Raw genomic sequence first — 26,327 nt, 5'->3', positions numbered from 1 at the left:
TGTTTTGTCATTATAAAGATCTAGCTGCAAACCAGACATGTTTTGCATTACAAAAAGTTTTGCTCCAGGCTAAGAAGTTTGATAGCTTGTGGCTCAGAGAGGAATCTGCTATTTCTATGTTGGGGGGATTGTTAAGTTCATGACAGAATGCTGCAGTGTTTTAGTAGTTTATGTAATAAAAAAAAAAAAAGAGATTGATGTTGGCATCTACTAACAGCCTTTGTATCTACAGTATATGTACAAAAATAGAGAATAAACTCCAATATAAAAATCAAGCTGTGTTACTTAATGTTTACGCACTGATTTTGATGATGGAATGAGACCTGCACAGAAAATAACACAAGTGACCTTCAGTCATTTTTAGTCTTACTGTGCTGAAATTTCCATCAATTAAGATTCTCGCAGGCAGAACTGTCACAGGTCTTTACAAGTCAAGCCAGACCTTATTACCAGCTATCTGCAGCCATTCCAATTTAAATCCAGTCAAGCAACAATAATTTAATGTTAGTGACAAGGTTGTTTAAATTTTAAAGCCTAGTATCAGCTAAAAGAAAAATCCAACTAATCTGGTTGGCATTACACCGAAACAGAGCAACACTTGTGTTTGAAATATCAAAAAGGGTAAATATTTGTCACAATACAGCAGAGCGCCTCTAGGGAGTCTATTACAGCACACTTAAAGTCACCTGAACTGTGACTTGTTTTCTTCAGTCGAGGCCACCGACTATTTATGGTTCATAATGTCTCCTGCCAGGAGTTGCTGATCCACACTAGTTCCTAAAGAATTACATGTGTGTGAATTGATTTATTATTTTTGAGTGTTCAAATGAGCTTTTCTGAATTAAACCATACCAAGTCTTTACATTATACTGCCACATGCTCAATGTTAGCATGACACGTGGATGCTAGTTAGCTTGCAAAGCTAGCACTTAATACCAGTGACTAAAATATCTTAATGCTAGCTCAATCATTTGTTAAAAATTCAACAGTTACTATAGCTATGTCCTGGTAAATATTAGCTTTGTTAATATGACATCACTTGAGCGCCTGTGTCTGTTAAAGGGGTGCTATTATGGTATTTCAAGTTTTCTGAGCTTTCTACAGTGTTACAGTGTTGAATCCTCATCAGACACGTGAACGGCTCTGTTTTTTATCACCTAAACGCATGTTTGAGTTTGAGTTTGAGTTCCAGAACTCTCTCCGTTCAGTTTCCATGGCGACGAAAAACACATTGTTTTAGAGAGTTTTTTTCTACTTGGAAATCCTTGTGACGTCCCGGGGGATAAGGTTCGGTGATTGGTTAACTTCTACTGGTTAACAAGGGCATGTACAAATACATCAGGCAGGTAGTAAAACGTGGGATAAAGTTATTTCCAATGATGGCTGGTGAGTTTACCAAAGAGAGACATCCTGCTGCATTCGTTGCTGTGGGTTGCTGTTTTCCACTTCGTTTTCAGGGTCTGATTCAGGTTCCAACATGTAGGGCTGGATGCTATGTGTTGACATTGTATTTTGTTTTTTTTTATTGAGTTCATATTAGCCTAATCCTGCTGTTTATGAGATGTTACAATGACGGTGAAAGCAGGTGTGGTGCGCGCTCCCGATGTAGTGCAGTGGTGGGAGGCGGGGCTTAATGCGGAAGAGTCTCAATCCACTCGTTGTGCCCACAGGCTGATCTGACAGCCTACGGAGAGGGTCGGTCTGAAGTAAATAAAGCGATTTGTGACAATAACTCCATCAATCCCAGCCCTTCTGGTCTCAGAAATAAAAAATCAGCCTGAAATGCACAGAATAGTTCCACTTTAAATAAATTGCAGTTGATGCCAGTCAACGTCTGGGTCAACTTTAACTCCAGAAGTCATACTTTAATAGTACCAGTCTAATAACAGCTGCTAGGCTGACTAACCCTCATATTTGATTTCTTTTCATTTGTATGCTGTTTGTAGATCTTTACAGTCTTGTTATTTTCTTCAGTCCTGTTGCTGAAACAATACTGCAGACAATTCATTAACCGTCCTTTTATTCAGGGACTGCCCAAGAAACAGAGCAAGTTCTCACCTTCCCAGGAGGGCCACTGTCTCCCTGCTCTCCTTTCAAGCCAGACTGACCTGGAGGTCCAGGAATGCCCTGAGGAACAGATTACACACTGTAACACTGGACTTTAAAAAAAACCCAAATCAACAACAAAGTGCATTCCACAAGTACGAATCACACAAGAATATCTTTGACATACTCATACAATACCTGCTTTCCTGGTAATCCAGGTATGCCCTCTTTGCCAGGGACCCCGTCTCTTCCAGGAACCCCAGGTTTTCCCGATTCCCCCTGTAAACATACAATGCAGTACATTCATACTGTTTTACAGCAAATAAACGCCACATTTGTTTAAATATAATTATTTGTTGTTAATGAACAACAAACTAGAATCATTTAAAATCTGCCGAAATGTCATCAGTACTTTAATTAAACAACTGCATATAATCCAGCTGGAATGCATAGCTGAAGCATAATATTGCTTTAAATTTATTTTTGTTTGTTTGCTTGTCTGTTTGTTTCCCAATCATCTCTTCACTTTTAACATGTATTTTACTTATAGTTTACTAAATATTCTCATGGTCACAGGACTCTAGTTACTGTATATAAGTAGCTTCCAGCATCGTATATGGGACTGAAAACAAGAAGAAATGGTGTGATCAGCAGCAGTATTTACCTCTGTTAATAAAAACAAAAAACAAAAAAACCCAAAAAACTTTAAGTGTTGTTAACATGCTTCTGCTCAGGATTCCATAAAACGTCAAATGTAGCTGAAGTTCTTGATTATGCATGGTACAAGTTTTGGCTTTTTTTGTTATCATATTCCTTTTTCTCCCAGTTAGAGGTAAAATGCCTCAGAGACACAACTTTTTACCATTTTCTCATTTCCTCACTGTGCAGTAACTGTAGCGGCCAGAAGAGATTAAATACTCACCACCTGCCCCGGTAGTCCTGGGGGGCCTTGTGGACCCTGCAGGGAGAAGTAAACACAGCGCAATAAGGGACATGCAGTATTTTGATGCTCAGCATGAGGCTTTCAGTGAATTTCATGAGAATACATAAAGCAATTCTCCCTGGAGGGAAGCTGTGATTGATGGAAATACATACCACAGCTCCTGGAGGACCTGGTGGTCCTGGCAAACCTGTGCTTCCCTGAGCACCGGGTGGACCCTGCAGAGGAGAAATAAGCACACTCACTGCATATTTGTCACATAACTCCAGTGCCTGGACTGCTGTATAATTGGATGTGTGGACAGTTCAATGTCTGGTTAAAAATAAGTGTGGCTGTCTAACCTGGACACCTATGCCTGGTTCTCCTTGATTACCCTGTGAAAAAGGATGTTTTAACACGAGTGACAAAGACTTTGTAAATACAGAAGACGGTAGGCCAGAATAATGTTAAACACAATGAACTCACCTTCACACCTAGTGGACCCGGCAGACCGGTGGGACCCATGGGTCCCTGATAAAAACATGTCATCAAAATTTAAACTACTGCTGTTAATTGTTAATATGAGTCTGTGAATGTGCAAACTTTTTCATGCATGTCATACTTACAGTTGGGCCCCTCATGCCTGGCTCTCCAGGGTTTCCCTGAGAGTAAAAATTAATAAAGTTGTGTTATATAAAAGTTTTAACAACACACATCTCACAGTTTAAAGAAATAGTTTTGTAAAAACTTACTGGCTTTCCTGCTGAGAGTTAAGTAGGAATAAAATATGTTTAGAAATCATGAGATACGACTTCATTTCTGTTTTTATCAGCATTATTAACATTTGGTTGGGGCTTCTTTCTGTGAGGTCTAGGGTCTTTAATGCCTTCATATCTAGCTTAACCTTTGGCAAAGGCACAGTTTAATTGCTATATCTTGTTAAAAGTGTGTAGAATAAACCTGGACAAGCCATCTCAGCCCCTTCTTGTTTAGGTATGTAAGCCCAATGTGAAACATGAATTAGATTATTACATTAGATTATTTCAGCAAATTTTTAAACACATGTAACACCTTATAATTACAGGTGATATCTTGATTTGTTTAAAAAAATAACATACAAATGTTTACATTAAAGGAGTGACCTCAAGAAATTTTTATTATCATAGTGGGGAGATGCTCTCTCTTCAATGTTTCATGATGTTGCTCTGAATGCTGAAGTTCACCGTAATGTGATGCATGGATTGAATAAATTAGACTGTAAGCTACTTCTTAAACATAAAGCTACGAGTAAATTCTGCTGGCATCAAAGACTGTAGAGAGAAATGGGTATAGCTGTACGTTACTGTATGTTACAGGTGGAAGTTTTAAGCTGCTATGACCAGTTCTACAACTCCAGAGTTGTTGTCCTTTTGAGATGTTTCCAGTTTCACCATACCTGACTCATATTCATGGGTCATTGCCTGTTGGGGCGATGGGGGAGTGCTGGACTCAAACAATTGTAGATCACAAAATAAAATACATTTTTAAAAAAAATGCAATTCTGTTCTACCAGTTTTTAAGTTCCCACTTCACCTTATTGACTAAATACAACTAGTTCTGCTCCCAGAAAGACCAGTAGTAACAAAAAAATGCCAAAATCAAGACTTCAAAACTAGTTTAAAAAGGAACATCACAATGATTTTTTCACTGATAAAAGATAGTGACCCTTTCCTTTAACTCTCAGCAAAAAAATCAACTAACAAGTACAGATGTAAATATATCTTATTTTTTCTTTTATATAAATATATGTATACACACACACACACACACACACACACACACACACACATATACACTATTCACAAAAAGTTAGGGATATTCAGCTTTTGGGTGAAATTTCACAACAAGCCTAAAATGCATTCAAACCTGTACAGGTGAACTTAATGTGATCTTCTCTAAGCTTTTAAATGCACATGTCCAACTGTTAAATGTTTCAATAAATTTTGCACAAGTTGCTGTTCTCTAACAAGGAGCTTAACGGCAAAAATCACGGCAGGTGTGTGATTCTTGAATTGACCAATAAATGTCCTGGTTCAATTAGAGCTGGTGTTTAAACAGTTGTCCTCATCATGCTGTTCACATTTTGACATTATGAGACCAAGACGACGCCTAACAATGGAACAACAGTCCCTTGCCATTGCGATGCTTCAAACAGGACGTTCTCAGACAGAAGTGGCCACTGAGCTTGGAGTGTCACAGAGTGTCATCAGCAGGTTGCAACAGAGATATGGAGAGACTGGAAGAGTCACAGAAAGGCCTAGAAGTGGACGTCCTTTGGCCACATCCCGTGCTGATGACCGCTACATTGTGAACACTGCCCTGAGAAACCGGATGATGAATGCCACTCAACTCCAGGCACGTTTAAGAGAGGTGAGAGGCACCCAAGTGTCACGTCAGATCATTCGAAACCGTTTACATCAGCGTGGTCTGCGTGCTAGACGACCTGCACGGGTACCTGACCACACCACCAGGCACAGGCATCATCGTCTTGCATGGGCCAGGGAGCATTTACGCTGGACGAGGAACCAGTGGGCCTCAGTGCTGTTCTCTGATGTAAGTCGATTCACACTGAGCAGAAATGATGGCCGGCAACGATGTTGGAGACGTCAGGGAGAGCGCTATGCATCAGCCACTGTTGTCACCAGGCCAGCTTTTGGTGGTGGCGGTGTTACAGTGTGGGCAGGGGTGTCCACTTGGTACAGAACTGCCCTACACTTTGTGAATGGTACAGTGACAAGCCCACACTACCTGAATAACATCATTAATCCAGTGATTGTGCCCCTACATGAACAGCACAGGCCTAATTTCATCTTCATGGACGACAATGCTCCTGCTCATCGAGGCCGCATCATCAGGGAACGGCTGTTGGAGACTGGTGTACCTCAAATGGAATGGCCTGCACTCTCTCCAGACCTGAATCCCATTGAAAACCTGTGGGATCAGCTGAGCCGTCGTGTAGAGGCTCGAGACCCTGCACCCCAGAACCTCAATGACCTGAGGGCTGCCCTTCAAGAAGAGTGGGATGCCATGCCTCAGCAGGCAATAAGTTGCCTTGTGAACAGCATGAGACGTCGTTGTCAAGCTGTAATTGATGCTCAAGGGCACATGACGAGATATTGAGACGTTCAAATTTTTTGTTGTGGTGTAACTACCATTGTTGTTACCTTTTGTGTTGAATAAATTTTTTGAGATGAGGAAATCAGTAGTGCATCCTTCTACGTAAATGTCTTACTTTTATGATATTATATCACTGTAGCATGAACATATTGCATTTTCCATAAATTTCACCTGAAAGCCAAATATATATATATATATATATATATATATATATATATATATATATACACACACACATATATATATATATATATATATATATATATATATATACACACACACAAAAAATTTTCTCATGAAAAATCTGCTTTCATCTAGGAAAAGGCCATTTACATAAAACTACAGACACAAACATGAGGACAACACAAACATGGGGTCAGCAGTCAACACTTGTATGGGAAGCTTTAAAAGCATCACTGCTGTGCAAAGGATAAGCAGACAGACACCACGCACAGCTGCATGCAAGATAAGCAGACTCAACAGTAAGTACTATTTAAAGTTTCCTCCCCCCCACCCAACCCACCTCCAGACACTTACACATTCACAATGACACACACTATTGTACACTGGATTCTGATTAGAGCGCTACCTCGGGATGTCATCCAAATTCCTTTCATCTAATCCAACAAATTTGTGATGTTTTAAATTTAATTTGAATTTTTAACTTTGAAATTCCCTTCATAAGTTTGACAGAAATGCTTTGGGGACATTTTATGAGGAGCTGATCAAGGTCTGACTCTTATCCCAAACCTCAGCTCCCGGAGAAATGTTTCCAATGCAAATGAATTAAGATTAAAGCAGTGGAATTTGCCTGGGAAGTACATTACAGGGTGTGCATCCTGGTGATAGGTTATTCTCCTTCTGTTATCCCTTTTAAACCACTTGCTGTCTGTACCATTACCCTCAGGCATCTCTGGGACTTTAGTCCACTCCAGTTTGTATCTGATAACACAGTGATATCTCCTCCCAACCCTCCTTACTGCAGAGCTCAAGCATGCCAGCCAGCAGCAGAGAACCTACCGGTCTCCCTAGAACTCCTGGGAACCCAGGTAAGCCCTGGAGAAGATAAAATACAAAGGAACAGGGGTGACAGCAGGGTGGGGAGACAGTTGGGTGGAGAAATGGAGGAAAAACATAGAAAAGGAAATGGACAGAGATGAGACACACACAAGGAGAGGGAGACAAAGAGTGAAGAGTTAGCTGCACAGCTGCAAAAGGATCAATAAAGCATTGGCACAAGGAGGGGGAGCTCCGTTGCATTGTGCTTGCAGCCAACCCAGTGATTTAACTCTGCAGATGAAGCCAAAAAGCAGACTGGGTCACTGGTTACTCACTGGTTGGCCTCTAGGACCAGCAGGCCCAGTTGAGCCCTGCTCCAACATGTCAGGAAGGAAAATAAGAAGTGTGAAGAATTACTTAATAACTCACTTCTTCTCTACTTACATTAACCTGCAGATAAATAGAAAATCATGACCCAAAGAACATCTGTTTGTTTGGGCTGTTGATGATCAGTGTAAACATTTTTACAGGAAAAATTTAAAAAGTCAGATTCCTTTAACATGATCTGTCCCACCAGGATCTACTGGTTTAATGTTTATAAAAAGTTTCTGAATGCTTTACTTTTAGTTTTAACTCATTAAATTACAATGAAATGAGAATATGTACTTAACCATGTTCTAATAGAGAATATGTAAATGCACCACTTAAAAACATAAATACTTACCAAGTCTTCTGAAACAAAAATTCACCATATATCTAAATGACTTGTTTACTTGTTAAAGTTTCTATGAAAACGAAGGAAAACAGCTGATATCGATTTCACTTCCGCCACTCGGCCTTCACCAGCAAATGTACTCACCGGTTTCCCATCCAGACCAGGTTTTCCTGGTTCTCCTGGTGGACCCTGGAAGTAGAAATAACATAGTCCAATGTCTGGAAAATGTCAACATTTACAACAATAAACATGAATATTTTCCACTAAATAGGTGAAATTTTTACTTCTATGAAAGAAATGAGAAAATAATGTTTGCATATTGTAGTGATATCGGTCCAATTCAAACAATGACAGCAAAGATTTTCAAAGGAATTCACAGACAGTTCAGTCCAGATATTTTACACAGTTCACATGAGAAGGAGATGCTCTGCTGGAGATATGCTGCTGTCACCGAGTAAACCAGGAGGAAGAGTGTGTAGAAAAGGAGGAAGGATGAGATGCAAAAAGGTTGCTTTCGACATCCATGTGTTTTCTGTACATCACAAATGATGAAACAGGCTTTTTGATGAGAGTATTAATGCTGATATTATTATTGCATACATCATAAAATGTAAAATAGTGAGACGAGAGAGGAGAGCAACATGCAGGTGTGCAAAAACACCAGTAGATGAAACCATATGCTGTGGTCTTACGGACATTATGCAATGGTACTGGGTGGAAAGATCTGGAGTAAAGGTTGAGGATATTTGTGTTCTCACAAGACACTTCTCTGAATCATCTCTAGAATATTGCATGAGTGCAACTCATTGGTAAAAAGGAAAAAAAAGTTGTTGTTTTTTTTAGTTTGGTTTTTTTTTTTTTATAATTGAGTCTTTTTGTGTTTCAGGGAGTCAGGTAGCTCCTAGCAGTTCTTATCAAGAGAGCAATCGCACAGCAGTTTGATCCACTTCCTTCATTTTGTCGATAAGCTGTCCCAAGCTTTATATATGGTGGTCTGATATGAGCTTTAATAATCTGCTCATCTAAGCAGTGGAAAGACACATTTTTCTGAAAAATAGCAGCGTTATTTATCCAGGAAAGATCGCAGTAGCTGTAATCGTAAGTGGAAACTTTGAAACACTTTCCTGTTGGATTTAATGGGAAAGTATATTCCAACTTTTAACACGCATTGTTTCTACATCTCCGTAGAAAAACGATAACTGCCTTTTTGTTCACAATATCATCTGCCATTCAGTCTTCTTACCGAGGAGCCGTCGCGTCCTTTTTCTCCAAACTCTCCCTTGTCTCCTTTATCACCCCGAGGTCCCACAAAACCCTGTAATACATAATAATAGGCCATTTTTTAAGATAAAGATGGATAGCTTTATATTCAGATATACGTTTGTAGATTAAATCTTACTCTGTCTCCTTTGAATCCTGATGGTCCTGGAGCACCAGGCTCTCCTTTCTGACCTGCAAACCCTGGAGGACCTCTGGGTCCAGGGGAACCAACCAGTACTGAATCAGCAGACTCCCCCTACAAGGAATTAATGTTATTTATATGACTGTAGTTATACTGTATGACATTGATAGTACAGCCGACAGCTGGAGGGGTTTACTTTTTGACCCGGTGGGCCTCCCGGTCCTGTTAATCCCATTCGACCCTGACAAAAAGAGGACATTCTCAGATGACTGTAAAAACTGTAAAAATCAACAAGCTGTATCAGTGTAACATAAACACTTACAGCTTCTCCTTTGTCACCTTTGTTTCCTCTCTCCCCCTACAGCAGACACATGTGATCTTAGCACCATGTTGACTCCAAGGGGAAAAAAAAAATCCTTTTTTTTTTTTTTTTCAATTTTTTTTTTTGTTTGTTTTTTACCTTCTCTCCTGGTCTTCCAGCCTCCCCAAGTTCACCTGCTCTTCCGGGAACACCAGGTATTCCTGGCTTGCCAGGCTCTCCAGCAGGTCCCCGGGGTCCTTCTGGTCCTCGTTCTCCAATGGCTCTTCCGGGAGGACCGGTTACTCCTATGGGTCCTCGCTCCCCTTGTTCCCCTTTGGCTCCCCTCTCGCCTGGTAAACCACGGACACCCTGATGGCAAAACAGCAGAAGAAGAGGCGTTTTTAACAAGATGGCATCTTTGTCACTGTTATGACAAAGTGCTTTGGTTTCACTTCTTTATCATTTGATTGGATGTTGTTAATCTCACATCTGCACCAGATGGGCCTCTCGGTCCAGCTTCGCCCCTGTCTCCCTTCGCCCCCTTCTCTGTCTTTGGCACTGCAGGAGTCAGTATGGCGTCCTTTCTGTCCACAACCACCTTCAGATCAGACACCTGCATGGAAGGCAGAAACCAGAAATGGAAGGCCTTCACACCTTTCAGCAGCAGATTCACTGTCTGTGAAATGCTTCAGACCTCTGATAAAAGCAGGTCATGGCAAATTCATGTCAGCAGCTTCAAAATAGCTCACGGCTACTGTAATTGGTATCACGTTCACCTGCTGAGTCCAGAAATGTGGAGTCTGAATGTCACTGCAGAATATATCAGGCCAGAAATCCTCCAACGTTATGTGTGTGGATATTAAATATGTGAATTCGTGTGAGAGAAGCAGCTCTGTCAATCCAGATTAACTAGACTGAAGACGTTTTTCTTTAACAAGATACTGATGTAAGAAACAATTAATGAAAAGCTCTAAATGGCATGATGACATTTGCAAGACCAAAAAAAAAATGGACTAAATGCACTTAGTGAAAAGTATGCAGCAAATTTCCATAAGCAGGACCATTATGCTAAAATATTTATTAATAGTGAGCTATTATAGATGTATGAGTAAGAACTCAGATTAAGACTGTTATGATAATCGTATTACAAACTGAGTTAATGGCCTGGCTGTGCAGGGCTCCGTCAGAAATCTGTCATTCTGTCTGTCCATCTTTAACATCCTTTCCTCATAACCAGGACACATTTAAACCCAGTAAATGTCATTAAATGACAACAGAGTGTAAAACAGCCCACATACCTGAATACCAAGGCTTGCAAGAGCTTTTTGCACGTCCTGGTTAGAGAAACACACACATAAACAGATTATTAAACAGCGATTGAGACGTTTCTGAAGTACTGATAATTTATTGATAAGTGATGCGCTGTTATCGTACCACTGCCGTCCCAGGTTTACCCGGAGTCCCATCCTCTCCAGGGTCTCCCTGCCAGTAACAAGACATCAAGGGGCTCAACACAGATCACGTGAAACTCCACTACACACTTTCACTATATCAGGGCTTAGGTTTGACTTACAGGTTCGCCTTTAAGGCCAGGTGATCCCCTCTCCCCCTGGAACAAGGAAGAAAGTTAAAGATAAAAAAACAAGAGATTTCTGATTGAGAGCGAACAATAAAAAACGGCTGCTACTTACACGGGCTCCCACGGCACCTGGAATTCCAGGGACCCCCTGAAAGACAGGTAAAATGTAATAAATACCATGAAGAAGCAGACGCAGCTGAAAGACATGGGTGTGGAGAACACACACCACAGCTGCCTCATGAGGAGGAGCGAGTGTGTGCATTACATCCTGGGTTTCTGCCACATGACTTTCTCTGATAAAAGCCAAAATGAGAAGCAGGTGTATAATTCAGGAACAGTGGTGAGCGGTAATACAGTATGTTTATAAGAAATGTAATTAAGTCAGTAAAACTGAGGTGTCGTGCGGACTCACCGGTGTTCCTGGAGGCCCCTGCGGACCTGGGATCGGTGCAGCTTCAACACCTTTTACATACACAACCTGAGGCAGAATACACAGCTTAGTATAAATGTCAATCTTGTTGTGTTATTATTCCAAAGTGTGTGTCACTCGCACCTGCCCCGGAGGACCAATGCTGCCAGGCAATCCTGAAGCTCCTGGGGGACCAGAAGGCCCCATAGGCCCAGATGGACCGCGATCCCCTTTCTGACCATCACGGCCCTGAAAGTCAAATGCGAACACATAACAGAGTTTCACTCCACGCAGGTTGACTTCCTACTGCAATATAAGTGCAGGTTGAGCTTTAAAATCAAAGCAGGTGGCTGCTGCCACCCCTTCACTGATGTTCAAGAGATAATTAATATGAATTTGCACATGAAAACAGCACTCTGACATTTGGCACCCCTCTGGATTTCTCTCAGAAGTGACTCCCCTTAAAGGCTAAGCTTGATCATTAGAAGCTGGCGAATCTATATGGCTGCTTCTAAGAAGCCTATTGATTCGGCACAGCGTGAGAGCGTGATGTCAATGTCACAGTAAATACCGCTGATAAACAGACATTTGGCGGGGGGTTGGGAACGTGATGAGCGGGAAAGAAAGAGACCTGAGGTGCAACAAGAGAGGATGGAGTGCAGAAACAAACTATCAGAGAAGTTATCGTATGATAGAGTTTTGGCAAAAAAACTGACATCTCTTCCAGCTGCTCCAGCGTCTCCTTTGTCACCCTGTAGATCAGAAACAGCAGTGTCAGGTTTGCAGAATACAAATATAATGAGTACAAACTTCAGGAATAATCCTGCATATTGGAATTGTTCTTTTTTTTCAGTCTAATGAAATGCAGCATCTCTTCTAAAGATTATCACAAACTTTAAATAGATTTTTCACACATTTGTGAGCAAAAATCCTATGATGGGTGAGCAAAGCTGATAATGCCATACAATCACACAGATTGATAACAACTACAGACCTTTCTCCCATCTTCACCTGGCACTCCATCCTCACCCTGCGAGTCAAAACAAAAACACAAACTTAATAACGGCCAGTCGGCAGCAGCAGCAGCACTCACTTCCGCCACTTTGGTGACTCATTTAAAACAGCTATTATGCAGCAGAGTGTGTAACACACGTGTACGGTTTCTGATCAGAAAATATTCATCTGCATTCAGAATACCAAGGCCATTACCTGCGAGAGAATAACGCAGAGGCCAGTGGAGAGGAAACATCATTTACAACATTCACACTGATGCTTAGAATCAGTCTGAGTTTCTGCTACATCCCTAATAAAACGGACAATCTGTCAGAAAATGAGATGATATCCAGTGTAAGTTACCATTTTGCCAGGAGGGCCAGGTTTCCCATCTTCCCCTGCTTTTCCCTAAAATATAACAAGACTTATTATGTCTGAAAGCATGAACATGATTGGCACACAGAACATAAAATGAGTCATTTCTTCTGTGATGCAGTGTACACACAGGTGTTCCTGGATTCCCTGGAGGTCCAGTAGGTCCCTGGGGACCCTGCTCCCCTCTAGCTCCTTGTAATCCCTAGTAGAACAAACAAATACTCATCAGTAAAAAAAAATGTAAGCACAGTTAGATTTTAAAAAAAAAAGGGGGGGGGGGGGGAGCCATGCAAAGGAATTTTATATCAAAATGGCATTTATGGATGGATTTAATTGTACATGAGAAGCTGCAGAGATGTGATGTGCATGCCCTACAAAACAAGAATAAGGCTCTCAATTGATCAACTGTATCAAGTAGGTTGGAATGTCAAGATTAATTACAATAGTCAATATTACATAACAGTCTCCTGTGAACAGGAATTGGCCTGGAGACATCATTCCCCACAGTTGGCTTATGCAACAGGCCACGGGAGTACCGAGTGGATTTTAACATTTACACAGTGCCCTCTGCAGCATGTGCATCTTCAGTGCACACTGCAGACTGCAAGTCAGAGGCAAATATTCAACACACTGAAGTCTCATGACTAAACAAAAAAAAGAGTGAAAAAAAGATTTGTTTTCAAATTATTTGTAAAATTATGAGAAATCTGAGCCGAGTATCAGAATACAGACAACCATGACAGCGCTGGAAATGTGAGACTTACATCTCTCCCAGAGTCGCCTTGTTTCCCAGGATCACCCTTTAACAGAGTTAAAACAAATGCAGAAGAAAAGCTGAACACATGGGTACATACGATGGCGTTTGTAGTTCTCACAAATATATCAACAACTGTGGTACCCTCTGTCCAGGCAGTCCTGGAGCACCCAGTTTCCCATCCAGACCAGGACGTCCATCAAGTCCAGACACTCCTCTTTCTCCCTGAGAACAGAGTTAGATGATTTCATCTATATTATCTGAGGAAAAAAAAAGACAAATGACATATTGCTATGAAGCTTTCTGCCAGTCTCTGTGCACTTCATCCCACTGGGAATCCGCTGCTGGGAAACAGAATCTGATGGAATCAAGGACACAGAGACCTGCCACTCACTAGAAACAGCAATATCCTTCAAAGTTATTTTCTGCCATCTTGATAGAATTACATGAACCAGTTGAGCACAGTGCATCGACTGCAAACCTTGTCTCCAGGTGCTCCTCGTTCTCCCGCGTCACCCTAGTAGCAGTAAAAGTGAAGCTTGACGTTAATATATTTAAAAGGCAATGAGATGATTATAGATATCTTCTGTAGTTGTGTGAACTCAAGTAGAAAGTAAACTCACTCTTATGCCTGCAGGCCCCCGCGGTCCCTCCGGACCCTTTATAGACAGCGGGGAAAGAACAAGAAGCCACAGAGGATCATCAGCCATGCATAGCAAATCCACACAGAAGGGGGTCGATGCACATATAGATGCATTTAAAACAGAGAAAAATATCAGATGCCCTGGAAAGCATTTGCAAATTGCAAGAATGAGGTGGACTCACTCGCAGGCCTGGAGCGCCGGGGGTCCCTGCCTCGCCTTTCTGACCTTTGCTGCCATGCTCTCCTGGGTCACCAGCATCACCCTGGGGATCGCAATGAGTTGTTCTTTTAGCTGTTTTTCATGAAATTGACTCAGAATTTATTCCAAGCTGTGAGTCCATTTCAGTGCCTGTACTTTATTGTGCACAGATGCAGAAATACCGAGTGAAAACACGTACCTTCTCTCCTCTCTCTCCTTTCAGCTGGCCCTGAATATCAGCCTGTTGACAAAAAAACACAAACATGAAGGATTTTATTTAGTTCTGCCTCGACTGTGCAGTCAGAGCTAGACTGTAAATATTACAGTCAGCATTAGAAGATAATAAAGGCCTAAATCTTTGCCTGGACAACATCGAGACAGCTGTGGCATAGATTTGTGACAAACTTACCACTTTCCCTGGTGCTCCTGGAGGCCCTTGAGGTCCCTTATAGGAGAGTGGAAAGTGTGTGAATCCGCTGAGTGCCGAACTTAAGATACACGAGTAGCTTATAAGATGAAAACAGACAGCATACCTGCTCTCCTTTCTCTCCTCTCGGTCCTGCAGGTCCAGGGCTGCCCTGCGATCGAACACAGATCAATAAAGATGCTGAGTATCCAACCGTCTCGGCGGCCTCCTCTCTCATGGCTTCATTCGGATAGAACCAGAGCATATTGAAAAGCTGTCTGTGCAGTGAAACATGAATGTGTCTCTCACATTTCGTCCGTGCTCTCCTGGGTCTCCCATGTCTCCTTTCTCTCCTGGTCGTCCTGACTGACCAGCCAGTCCCTAAGTGTGCAGTCAATAATACTGTTTGTTAGCTGGACTTAATGTAACTTGACAGTTTTAAAGTTTTAATGTGACTGGTGAACTAAAAAAAAAAAAAAAAAGAAGGGTCATACCCGCAACCCTCGTTCTCCTGGCTTCCCTGGAAGTCCAGACTCTCCCTGGTGGATAAGAAAAAAAAAAGTAACAATAAAATGTTTTTTTTTTCTCATAAAAACATGTCATGCAAATCAAATTGCTTCATTTGATTCAATAATTACATTTATGTAAAACAAGAAAAATGGAAAAGGATTTGAGCAAAGCAGAGATACTCACAGGTGTGCCCTCGTCGCCCTTCTCTCCTTTCTCTCCCTATAAAACAGGCATAACTCAGAAGAGGCAACGTGAACACGGAAAAGGAAAAACACAGCAGAGTAGTTGTGCTGAAAGTGAATTTGTTTTTACCTGTGAACTGCCATCATAAGAAACAGATGCATGTTGGAAAGAATACAGCAGGGCTTAACGGACGATGGATTTTCTGATCACAACAACATGCAGTAGCAGAGACTGCTTCATTATGTTTACTGTAGAACAACACAGTAGCTCCACTGACTGAAGAGAACTAGAAGAACTTATATTTTATGGCAGAATGATTTTGAAACCTTCACAGCGTGACTCTGCTCAAATCATCAGCCAGTTCTACTGACATATGCTGCAGTGAAAAACACCAAACTCTTAATGGAGCTACAATAAAGAGAGAAAGTAAAAAGAGACCATGCATGTTCATGAATCCAAGTCAACCTGTGTGCCAGGCATGTATCAAGTATGTACAATGATTATCTGCAGCAGTCCCTGAGGTTTGTGAGCCAAAAATCTGTAACCACCAGACTGAATGTGGTGACTATGTATGCGAACGCATTGATTCAATCAAAAGGGGGGGGGGGGGGACATAATTACCACTTGATCAGATATGTCAACTCATTTTTGGAAAATACCCAGAAAAAAATACACAAACTGACCTCTTTTCCTGGGAGACCAGGCTTTCCTGGGATTCCTGGGCGCCCATTTTCTCCTCTCTCTCCTGCTTCACCTGGATCTCCCTAAAAGAAAAAAAAAACTGATTCAACAACAAAGCAGGCACTAATGAACAAAAATGATAAAGACGACGCCATAGGCCCCTCACCTTGGCACCTGGTCGTCCGCTAATACCCGGGAGACCCTGAGGGAAAAGCGCATGTTTTATGCATTTGTGGTTGGACTGGTTTAGAGGCACGACTTAGGCAAACAGGTGGCACAAGGGAACAGTTCATGAATAAAGAATGTTTTGTCAGGAATTTATCGCAGCAGCTGTAAACGTGATAAAAACTCACTCGCTCTCCTGGCTCCCCTTTAGGTCCACCAGCTTCGGACCCTCCTGTACCTGGAGCACCCTTAGAGAGTTTCAGAACAGGGAATGTCAACTTGACAATTACAGAAATATTAAATCCCATATTACAGAAAGCTTTTTCCATTACAAAATATGAAAGTTAGTGCTGAATCCTGTAAGATAAAGGAGCTCAGTAAAACCTGAATTGTTATTTGAGGAGCTGACTTGCATTGGAAGAGTGTTACATTGAATTGCTTGAATTTAAGAATTTCTACTGAATTGCTTAAAAACTTTGGTAATATTGTAAAAACAGTCCGTCTGTTTCCGAACCGCTTGTTCCAATTGGTGTCATGGGGGAGCTGGAGCCTACCCAGCATTCATTGGGTGAGCAGCAGGGTACACCCTGGACTGGTCACCAGTCCGTCACAGGTTGTAATATAACATCTGTTAAAGCAGAAGTTTCCCATCAGAAGATACAGAGATAAAGTTTAGAATGAACCGACTAGGAAAACGCACTGATAAAAAACTACCTGTAAATGCATTACTTAAAGGGGTGCTATTATGGTATTTCAAGTTTTCTGAGCTTTCTACAGTGTTACAGTGTTGAATCCTCATCAGACATGTTAACAGCACTGTTTTTTATCACCTAAACGCATGTTTGAGTTTGAGTTGCAGCACTCTCTCCGTTTGGTTTCCATGGTGACGAAAAACGCGTCGTTTTAGAGAGTTTTTTCTACTTGGAAATCCTTGTGACATCCCGGGGGATAAGGTTCGGTGATTGGTTACCTTCTACTGGTTAACAAGGGCATGTACAAATACATCAGGCGGGTGGAAAACGTGGGATAAAGTTATTTCCAACGATGGCTGGTGAGTTTACCAAAGAGAGACATCCTGCTGCATTCGTTGCTGTGGGTTGCTGTTTTCCACTTCGTTTTCAGGGTCTGATTCAGGTTCCAACATGTAGGGCTGTATGCTATGTGTTGACATTGTATTCTGTTTTTTTATTGAGTTCATATTAGCCTAATCCTGCTGTTTATGAGATGTTACAATGACGGTGAAAGCAGGTGCGGTGCGCGCTCCCGATGTAGTGCAGTGGCGGGAGGCGGGACTTAATGCGGAAGAGTCTCAATCCACTCGTTGTGCCCACAGGCTGATCTGACAGCCTACGGAGAGGGTCGGTCTGAAGTAAATAAAGCCATTTGTGACAATAACTCGATCAATCCCAGCTCTTCTGGTCTCAGAAATAAAAATAAATTAGCCTGAAATGCACAGAATAGTTCCACTTTAAGAAGGTGAAAAGGATTAATAAATAAAAGACATGCATGTACGGTGAAATGTTTCTTGGGAGATGTGAGTTGATGTAAGTTAAGCTTTGCTTTAATCTGTGATGCAGAAACCAGAGCAGCTGTGGGTTCTGAGTGTCCGTTACGTCGCCATACTTTGGCCTTGCCAGTAAGTTTCAGTGTGATGATGAAACAAAGTCATATTGTCAGAGAAGAGAGAAGTTTTCCTACATTTTAATGACAAAATTACGCTTTTTGGACAAAGCAACGTGTTAAAATGATATTTTCTGCTGATTAATATTCTGTCCTTTTGAACTCCTGTTCAAACACTCCCTCCCATAAGGGCCAATAACAAACTCTGGATTTCACTGATCTTTGAATGTCTTTTTTTTTTTTCTCAAAACCATTCAACATATAAAAAAATCTCAATGTCAGATCTATAGTTTTCATGTGAAGTTCAAAGTGCTCATGTGTCTCTTGGTGGATTTTTTTGCAGGAAATTTGAGCTTGAAGTTGAGTGTTTTGTGAAGAGGATCTGAACATTTTATCCACTGAAACGTTCTGGCTTTTGAATGGTTTCAATAAGTTCAAATATTTGGGGTTTAAAGTAAAAAAATGTACAGAAGAATGAAGAAAGAGTGATATTATCCAGCGGCTGCTCACTCTCTCTCCTTTTTGTCCCAAGTCTCCCTTCTCTCCCCTCTGACCATCAAGACCAGGCAAGCCTCGTTCTCCCTGTAGGAACGACAAAAAAGGAAGAAACCCATAAACTATTAGCAAGCTCTACTAAAATCAACTTTTATGTCAGAAGATGAGTTTTAAATCTTACCTGTTCTCCTTTCTTTCCTGGTAAGCCTGTAGCCTGCATGGTTTCAATAAAACAGTGAAAACTTGTCAACATGTGCTTCAACTTCAAGGACTCAAACAAGTCAGCATCCAAATTAAAAAGAGATAAATGAATAGTTTTCTCATATCTGAGTGCTCACACTTCTGCCAGGCTCTCCTCGTGCACCTTCATTTCCCTGGAAACAGACACATTCCCATGATCTTTGTTTGGAAATTCACTGCATCAGATTACGAAACAATGGACAGTGGAATCACGTTCGTCTTGACCTGCTGCCATTCGTACGATTTTGCTTAATTAAATCTCTCACCTTTTCTCCTGGTGGTCCGCTGAGTCCTGGTAAACCCTAGTAGCAAATGAAAACACTCATTCATTACGCTCCCAATGCACACCGTGCAACAAATATGAAAGGAACAGGCACACAAATGGCATTAGCCATTAATACGCAGCAGCCTTCCACTCACTCTCAGCCCAGGTGTTCCTGCGATCCCTGGCTTCCCTGGGTCCCCCTGAGATGACAATGTCATTCAGGAAACTTGGTAAAGTTTCGTTCAGACAAAAGAAAAAATGAAAAAAAACAAGTACTGTTCTACTCACTCTCTCCCCGGTCTCACCAGCTGGTCCTCTTTCACCCTATGAAGACACAAAAGGTCAGATTCTTCAATTCTAAGTGGAAAATGCTGCAAATGATGAGTGCCTGACTTGTTTTTAACGTTCATGTACAACCATAACTTAGGACAACAAATGGTTGTGCACGGTGTGGAGACCCACAGGGATACTGGACAGACAGCTGGGCTAAAAACATTGAACCCCCACCCATTCCTTTTTTTGCAGAAAACATGTTTAATTGTGATTTTCGTTCTAATGTGTGTTTAACTTGATTTGTTTAGTAGTTTCAGATTTACAGAAGATACACTTATTACTGCAGATGTTCTGGGAGGCCATGTTAATATGAGCAATTCACACAGGCATCTCAGGTGGCTTAGGGGGTCCTTGAGACTGAAACTAGGAAGTGCTCTGTAAGCTATGTAGTTCAATACATACAGCCAGCAGTTGAAATGCGTGTTGTTTGTGCTGCAGAAATAAAGTGGATGTAACGTTTCTTCACTCATGCATGCTTGGGAGTTGTTTGTGTTCAAGTGTGGAACAACAATTTGACATCAACTTTATTACCTCGTAAAGACAAAGCAGACAGGAAAATAAATGAAAATAGGCCAAATAAAAACATGATTTCAGTAAAATGAGATTGTTTAACCAACAAAAAGTCTATGTTCAGACATGAGTGTGGTGTATTGTTACTACAAGGCCTGATGTGTCTTTATGCTTTTCTCACCAACATTTCCTGAGCTTTTATAACACCGCTACTCAACTCAGCCCCATGTCAGCCGTGATGGGCCCTTTTCCAACATGCCTGACTCAAATTAAATGGATCGAACAGCCTATTAAATTGGCAAGTTCAAGTGCACAATAACTCATTCATTTGAGTCGTGTGTGTTGGAGCAGGGATACGTTGAAAACCAGCAGAACTGCAGCACTCATAGGACAGAGTTGAATAACCCTGCTCTCTAAGATTCTCAAAACAAACCCCAGACCTAACTCAGACACTTAACCCTATGAAACCAAACGTATCATTTTTTACACATACAGTTTTTGGGACATTTTGCATCACTTTATGGTAGAAACTTTACTGCAAACCCTGTTGTACTGGTTTCATCCCCCTTGTGGACACCAGAACGCAGTACAATAATTTTGACCAACCACATGCTAATGAATGGTAAAAATACCAAAATATAAACTGTTACATTTCTTCAGATTTTGTTAAAGGGACAAATAAAGACTTCAGATTTAAAAAGTTTGGACTTTTCTGCCCACTGGTTTCTACGGATGGGCTTTAAAGGGTTAAAATGTATGAGTGATGGTACTGTGACTGTAAACATGGCAGAATTGCTCATCCTATTTAAGTGCAGGTGTGCATTTTCACAGACATGTGTACATATGTGACTCGTGATGCGACTCACCCTGTCTCCCTGTGATCCGGGCTCACCTGTCTGTCCTCGGTCGCCCTGTCAAGACAACAAAAATAATAGCATCAAGTTTCTTTTTACGTTTCACAACAGAAATAACCTCGATTAGCTTTTTCTTACCTTGCTGCCAATTTCACCTGCAGGCCCGCGAAGACCCTGAAAAATAGTTATCAATTCCACTGAGGCAGCTAAAAACTCAGTTTGCTTAATTATGTGTTTGACGGTTAATTAGGAGGATATTGGAAAAAACATGACATTGTTGCAGTTCAGATGGCAAAACACTGAACCTGGATTCAGAACAAACCGAGCGGCTGTGGAAAATGCATCTATCTGGCTTTTTAGGCACTAACAAGCCCTGTATTGCAACACAGACGCAAAGTGGGGAATTTTATGTTTTGCTTATTTCTTTTATTGCTTTTTTTTTTATTTTTTTATATTCTTTTAACAAAACAGAACAAAACAAACAAAAAAACAAAGAATTGTACAGATAAAAAACCGATTAAAAAAAACAGTGTACATATATAAAGAAAACACACACACACACACACACAGAGAAAAATAAAATACAGTCTCACATAATACATTTGCCTAACAGTTCTCAAACTGTCGTTTGTGTATCAGTAGTGGTGCTTGGGCCTCCCATATACCAGCCTTTCTGTGGTTACACCCATAATTTATTTTCAAATAGAGACTATTTGTATTTATAATAATCTAATATACATATACACACACATATATATATATACATATATATATATATATATATATATATATATATATATATATATATATATTTTTTTTTTTTAGGATTTTTACTTTCTGAATTCAGACATGGTAAAAACCAGTCAGAGTTTTGTTAATGTTTGTATTATCTATTTTAAGACTCAGTTTTGTCCCACTGTGCTTTTAGTCTACAGCTCTGTTATTGCTTTCTAACTGCTGTGTAGTTAATATGGCATTGCTTCATTATTGTACAATTGTCAATCACAAATGAACTTTTAGAGACTCAGTTAAAAACTAGGTCACGTACTCTATACGTATCACATTTCATGTCATGAAATCATGTGAACACAAAACCATTTCTGCACTCCGTAGGACAGTATGATTGTCTATTACTGATCCAGATAAGAGCAAATAGGTTTTAGATTGTGCAGCCTTAGCAGACGTGTGTCCTACCAGTGCTGTCTGGTATTTGATGCAAAAACCAGCTATGTCAACACGCTGTTCCATCTGCAATCCTGCACAAAATGCTGAATGACCTACCCTGTCCCCAGGCTCTCCTTGCTTTCCTGGTGGTCCTGGCAACCCAACACCCCCATCCCCCTAAAAGAAAAAAAAAAGAACAAAGACGAATCATCCCTTTGAAATAAATACTACATGTTATTCAAACCATTCAGAAACTGAGTCAAACTCCTGCTACCTTCTCTCCTTTCCTGCCCTCAGCTCCGACTGGCCCTCTAGGACCTTGAGCCCCTGGAGCTCCAGAAATACCCTGATAATAAAAAAGCAATTAGAAAATGCAAAATATAACCCATTTCACCTGCTAACTTAACATGTCAGCACATTGCCACTGATTGACAGTGCTTACAGGGGAGCCCTTCTCGCCCTTCACAGCCACCCCGCTGCCTACTCCTGGCGGTCCCTGTCAGCAGAAAGAGATAAGAGCTGAGAATTATTTTTCTTGTGTCTTCCTCAGGATATTTCTGCAGTGAAAGAACAAGTTTCTGATAGTGTGACTCACCCTCTCTCCTGGGCTGCCCTTATCTCCCTGTGGGAAAAAGAGGGAGGGAGACGCATTGAGACAAAAGAGCAGGAGGAAGCAGAGCAACACCGTTGTTAGGGAAAGGAAAACTTTGTTCAGACTGCCCAAGAAACAAAATGCATTATATGTAAACACATATGGTCCAAAGCTGATTCATGTTCAACCTATTTTTCCTCCTCTTTCATGAATAATCACACGCAGACTCCGAGGAAAAACCCGAAGCTTACGTGAATTCAAATGTGTTCAAACCCCTGCAGGGCACATAGTCTTTACGGGTTGATGGAAGAAAAGAAATGACAACGGCGTTGAGAAGAAAAAAAAATAAAAATTCTGCAGCAGTCAGCCACAATGTTAGAACCACCTGCCAAGCAGAGTGTAAGCCCCCACTGTGCTACCAATACAGGACCTGGACATGGGATGTCTGGAGTAAAAACAGCTGTGCCACTTTTACACTTTTATTTCTACTGGCCTATAGATGATTTCACAAAGCTAAAGCAAAACATAAACAGACATCTGTAAGGCAGGCAGCTTGTCAGCATGGCTCCTCTGCAATGATGCGGATGTTTATATTTTATAATAAATGCATCAAGCATGGAGCACATCTGACCGGCTCTCATGTGAGAAGGAACAATAGTAATTTAGCTGTTTTATTGTGGTTTTCTGTTTTTTTTTTTTTAATTATTATTTTTTTGCAACAAAACACTTAAATGGATACCGTATTAAAAGTAGAACAAGAATAAATACTAAACATAGTTTATTTTGAGAAAAAGTTAAATATAGGTGGGTACCGGAAAAAGCCATCCTCATCCATCATACCAGAGCTGTCATAAATTTTTTCAATGAACTGGTAACATACACAAATACATGGATTTTACCAAATGTGCTAGAAAAACTATTAAAATGTATGTAATTACCAGGACATTGTAAAAAAAAATTCTATCTGTACAACACGTGTCTTCTTTGTGTATTTGTAATTGTGTATATTATAAGCAACAGCGCTTAATCAGGACCCAGTCATTGTAAGCCAGCATCGTGTATTAGAAATGACATTACATAACAAAAAAAAAAAAAAAAAAAAAAATTAAAAAAAGATTTCCTGGCACAAACAAGAGCCCTGTAGTCTGAGCTTTCTCAGAGAAATCTGTGGCTCAATGCTACCACCATGTGCATGATTCTGTTACAGCAGTTTCATGTCAGAGACTCGACCGGGAATCAGTTAGAGTTAAAGAAAAGCACATCACTCATTTCTCTAAAGTCTCCTCATTTGTAAGAATCTACTTTCCAAGCAGCATTACCAAAGTCCATGTAAAGATAACCACCTGTCCACGTATAAGGTTAAAGTGTTTTTGTGTGTCTGACAGTATATAAGCTCATATGAGAGGTAGACGTGTTTTAAGTCTTTCCAGATGAAGATCGGAACATGTACTCACATTTACAGGTGAAGCAGGTGACAGATACTCTGTTGATACTTTTAATTTAATTAAACAAAGTGATGGAAGCAAACCTTGAGAGAAAGTCCTGGTGTTCCTGGTATCCCTGGACGCCCATCCTGACCCGGCGTCCCCAGAGCACCAGGGTTTCCTTTGACCCCGTTGCTGCCTGGTTGACCTGGAGTACCCTTTATGCAAGACACAAAGAAGATATGATTCTCCTCTCAGTACATCCACAATCTGCATGTTTACAGTGTCAGAGATCTCATGTAAGACAGATTGTGTTTAACGACAACAGAGCAGGTTGGTGAGTAATAATAATCAGAATGAACATTCAACCCGTTTTCTGACTTCATGCATCCTGATGATGTGACTATAATTAGTTTCTTACTGGCAACCCTGGGATGCCCGGTTCTCCCTTTCGTCCTGGAAGACCTCCACCAGAAACAGCTGAACCTGGTTCACCCTGCAACGAATCACAGTGAAAAGACAGACAAATGCCTTAAACAACACTTTCTTCTGTGCTTCTTTCAGCACAAACATTCAGGAAAATGTTCAACTTACCCTTTCACCCTTATCACCCTTCGGCCCCGTCGCCCCTGGTCCTCCTGGGTCACCCTAGAACAGAAAAAGATGCAGATGATAAAAAACACTGTACATCTCCATTCAGACATCTGCTAGCGGCATCTGTGAGTCAGAAAGTCCACTCACTTGGTTCCCTCTGACTCCAGGTAGGCCCTGCGAACCCTGCAGAGTGATAAATGCAGGGAAATTTACTCATTTTTACTAACAGTAAGACCCAGACATGAGCTGACACTGTCTGGATTCCTGTAGATGTACTTACAGGGACACCTGCATTTCCGGGAGCACCTGGTCGTCCTGGCAACCCTGGATTCCCATCGACACCTGGGAAACCCTGAACAGCAATTTTTCTGCCTTTTCATTTGGTTTGATTTTGTATTGTTTTTTTTTTTTAATAATGCTGGCATGACCTCAGTTCTACTTACTCTCTCCCCTTTCTCCCCTTTTACCCCCAAAGATGGGTCAAAAGGGAGAGTTTGGCCCGGTGGACCAGGGCGTCCTTCTGGACCTCTTGGACCTTCTCTTCCTGGCAAACCATCCCGACCCTATGTCACATAATTATTAGTCTACACATTAATATAATTATACTTGATAAATACTGGTTTGAAATATCTTAATTTCTGTGATGTTTGTATGAAACTCACAGGCTCCCCCTTGCGTCCGTCTGCACCATCTCTTCCTCTCTCACCCTGTAAAAAAAAAAAAAAGGCAAAAAAAACGCACTTTAACAGCTGGAAAAAAAAATACAGATAAAAGGTCAACTCCTGAAAATAAAACAGAATATTACTTTTCCTTATTTAAAAAAAATGTATGTAGTTTTTTTTCTCCTTTGTAATCTAGATTCTGGGTGGGACAGGTCCAACCTACAGAAACGCTTTACAGCACTTGGAATGATGGAAATCTCACAACTAATCTAATTAATCATGATGAGATTTGTTAAGCATTGCTCTTCTTTAAAAGTCACAAGTTTTTGGAAACAAACTAATAGCATGAACTACAAGAAGAGCGTAGAAATGCACACATGCACATCACTGTACCTTCTCTCCACGATCTCCCTTCTCACCCTGAAAAACATGGTGGAGATTAAACATCTTTAATTAGAAATCATGATAATGAAAGAGCAACAATAAGAAGAAAAATATTCCTGACACTCGCTTAATTTATACTTATGTGAATTACTTCAAACAACATGACAGTACAGAATATCCCACCTGAGGACATTGAACGGTACACTGATCTGTACTTGGAGATACCTGAAAACAGAAGACATAATGGGTTAAAATGTTACAGGATGGTTTTTTTTTTTTTTTTTCCCTCCTGTTGGCAATAAGTTAATTTAGTCTTAACTGCATAAAATGAACAATCAAAACATTGCAAAATGTCTCCAGTGACAGCATGTTGCTGAACTTCTTCCAGTATCGTTTCCATTTAACTTGTTAATCAGAAATCTGACCAATAAAACCATTCTGCTTGAATCTAAATAACTTCCCTCGTAAATAACAGATTACACCAAGCTTTTCTTTAATTTGACATCCAAAGCTGTAAAGAAGCCTGCTCGTTTTCCATATTACTTCTCACCTCTGGTATTCTGGCTACACCACAGAGCAGGTCTGCCAGGTCAGCAGCCAGATCGGTGTTGAGCCGGGCTGCATCTCGGGTGTACAGGATGTTCTGGGTGCTGCGATCCGTCACAGCACGACGCAGCTCCTCGGTGTCTGCTTGCTGTACACCCACTGCTAACACTGTCACACCTTGCATGCACACATATACCAACACATTTGTG

General features: G+C 40.9%; 1 protein-coding gene across 1 annotated transcript in view; it reads right to left on the bottom strand.

The window, feature by feature from the left end:
• col7a1 (collagen, type VII, alpha 1) overlaps positions 1–26,327 on the bottom strand; it is a gene marked incomplete at both ends in the record, with an annotated part of 65,707 nt that overhangs the window by 23,265 nt on the left and 16,115 nt on the right. The window contains 61 exons of the mRNA XM_079242122.1: positions 2,059–2,127; positions 2,245–2,325; positions 2,969–3,004; positions 3,142–3,204; positions 3,328–3,360; positions 3,452–3,496; positions 3,592–3,627; positions 7,142–7,177; positions 7,980–8,024; positions 9,079–9,150; positions 9,235–9,351; positions 9,434–9,478; positions 9,560–9,595; positions 9,698–9,907; positions 10,026–10,151; positions 10,837–10,872; positions 10,973–11,020; positions 11,112–11,147; positions 11,230–11,265; positions 11,530–11,595; positions 11,671–11,775; positions 12,243–12,278; positions 12,521–12,556; positions 12,883–12,927; positions 13,659–13,694; positions 13,793–13,873; positions 14,130–14,165; positions 14,272–14,307; positions 14,474–14,554; positions 14,690–14,731; positions 14,900–14,935; positions 15,024–15,068; positions 15,206–15,277; positions 15,391–15,435; positions 15,590–15,625; positions 15,719–15,725; positions 16,273–16,353; positions 16,437–16,472; positions 16,624–16,673; positions 18,566–18,637; positions 18,732–18,764; positions 18,889–18,924; positions 19,057–19,092; positions 19,211–19,255; positions 19,344–19,379; positions 20,765–20,809; positions 20,891–20,926; positions 22,034–22,093; positions 22,191–22,262; positions 22,359–22,412; positions 22,512–22,538; positions 24,037–24,150; positions 24,354–24,428; positions 24,527–24,580; positions 24,674–24,709; positions 24,807–24,878; positions 24,970–25,089; positions 25,189–25,233; positions 25,582–25,608; positions 25,756–25,797; positions 26,123–26,295. Of these exons, the coding sequence (XP_079098248.1) occupies positions 2,059–2,127; positions 2,245–2,325; positions 2,969–3,004; positions 3,142–3,204; positions 3,328–3,360; positions 3,452–3,496; positions 3,592–3,627; positions 7,142–7,177; positions 7,980–8,024; positions 9,079–9,150; positions 9,235–9,351; positions 9,434–9,478; positions 9,560–9,595; positions 9,698–9,907; positions 10,026–10,151; positions 10,837–10,872; positions 10,973–11,020; positions 11,112–11,147; positions 11,230–11,265; positions 11,530–11,595; positions 11,671–11,775; positions 12,243–12,278; positions 12,521–12,556; positions 12,883–12,927; positions 13,659–13,694; positions 13,793–13,873; positions 14,130–14,165; positions 14,272–14,307; positions 14,474–14,554; positions 14,690–14,731; positions 14,900–14,935; positions 15,024–15,068; positions 15,206–15,277; positions 15,391–15,435; positions 15,590–15,625; positions 15,719–15,725; positions 16,273–16,353; positions 16,437–16,472; positions 16,624–16,673; positions 18,566–18,637; positions 18,732–18,764; positions 18,889–18,924; positions 19,057–19,092; positions 19,211–19,255; positions 19,344–19,379; positions 20,765–20,809; positions 20,891–20,926; positions 22,034–22,093; positions 22,191–22,262; positions 22,359–22,412; positions 22,512–22,538; positions 24,037–24,150; positions 24,354–24,428; positions 24,527–24,580; positions 24,674–24,709; positions 24,807–24,878; positions 24,970–25,089; positions 25,189–25,233; positions 25,582–25,608; positions 25,756–25,797; positions 26,123–26,295 (3,524 nt within the window). The remainder of the gene's footprint in view (positions 1–2,058; positions 2,128–2,244; positions 2,326–2,968; positions 3,005–3,141; positions 3,205–3,327; positions 3,361–3,451; positions 3,497–3,591; positions 3,628–7,141; positions 7,178–7,979; positions 8,025–9,078; positions 9,151–9,234; positions 9,352–9,433; positions 9,479–9,559; positions 9,596–9,697; positions 9,908–10,025; positions 10,152–10,836; positions 10,873–10,972; positions 11,021–11,111; positions 11,148–11,229; positions 11,266–11,529; positions 11,596–11,670; positions 11,776–12,242; positions 12,279–12,520; positions 12,557–12,882; positions 12,928–13,658; positions 13,695–13,792; positions 13,874–14,129; positions 14,166–14,271; positions 14,308–14,473; positions 14,555–14,689; positions 14,732–14,899; positions 14,936–15,023; positions 15,069–15,205; positions 15,278–15,390; positions 15,436–15,589; positions 15,626–15,718; positions 15,726–16,272; positions 16,354–16,436; positions 16,473–16,623; positions 16,674–18,565; positions 18,638–18,731; positions 18,765–18,888; positions 18,925–19,056; positions 19,093–19,210; positions 19,256–19,343; positions 19,380–20,764; positions 20,810–20,890; positions 20,927–22,033; positions 22,094–22,190; positions 22,263–22,358; positions 22,413–22,511; positions 22,539–24,036; positions 24,151–24,353; positions 24,429–24,526; positions 24,581–24,673; positions 24,710–24,806; positions 24,879–24,969; positions 25,090–25,188; positions 25,234–25,581; positions 25,609–25,755; positions 25,798–26,122; positions 26,296–26,327) is intronic.

The sequence above is a fragment of the Telmatherina bonti genome, assembly GCF_933228915.1.
Source record: "Telmatherina bonti genome assembly, chromosome: 6".
In the NCBI taxonomy this organism is placed as follows: domain Eukaryota; kingdom Metazoa; phylum Chordata; class Actinopteri; order Atheriniformes; family Telmatherinidae; genus Telmatherina; species Telmatherina bonti.
The sequence above is the reverse complement of the archived record's forward strand: the minus strand, read 5'-3'. Positions and strand labels throughout refer to the sequence as shown.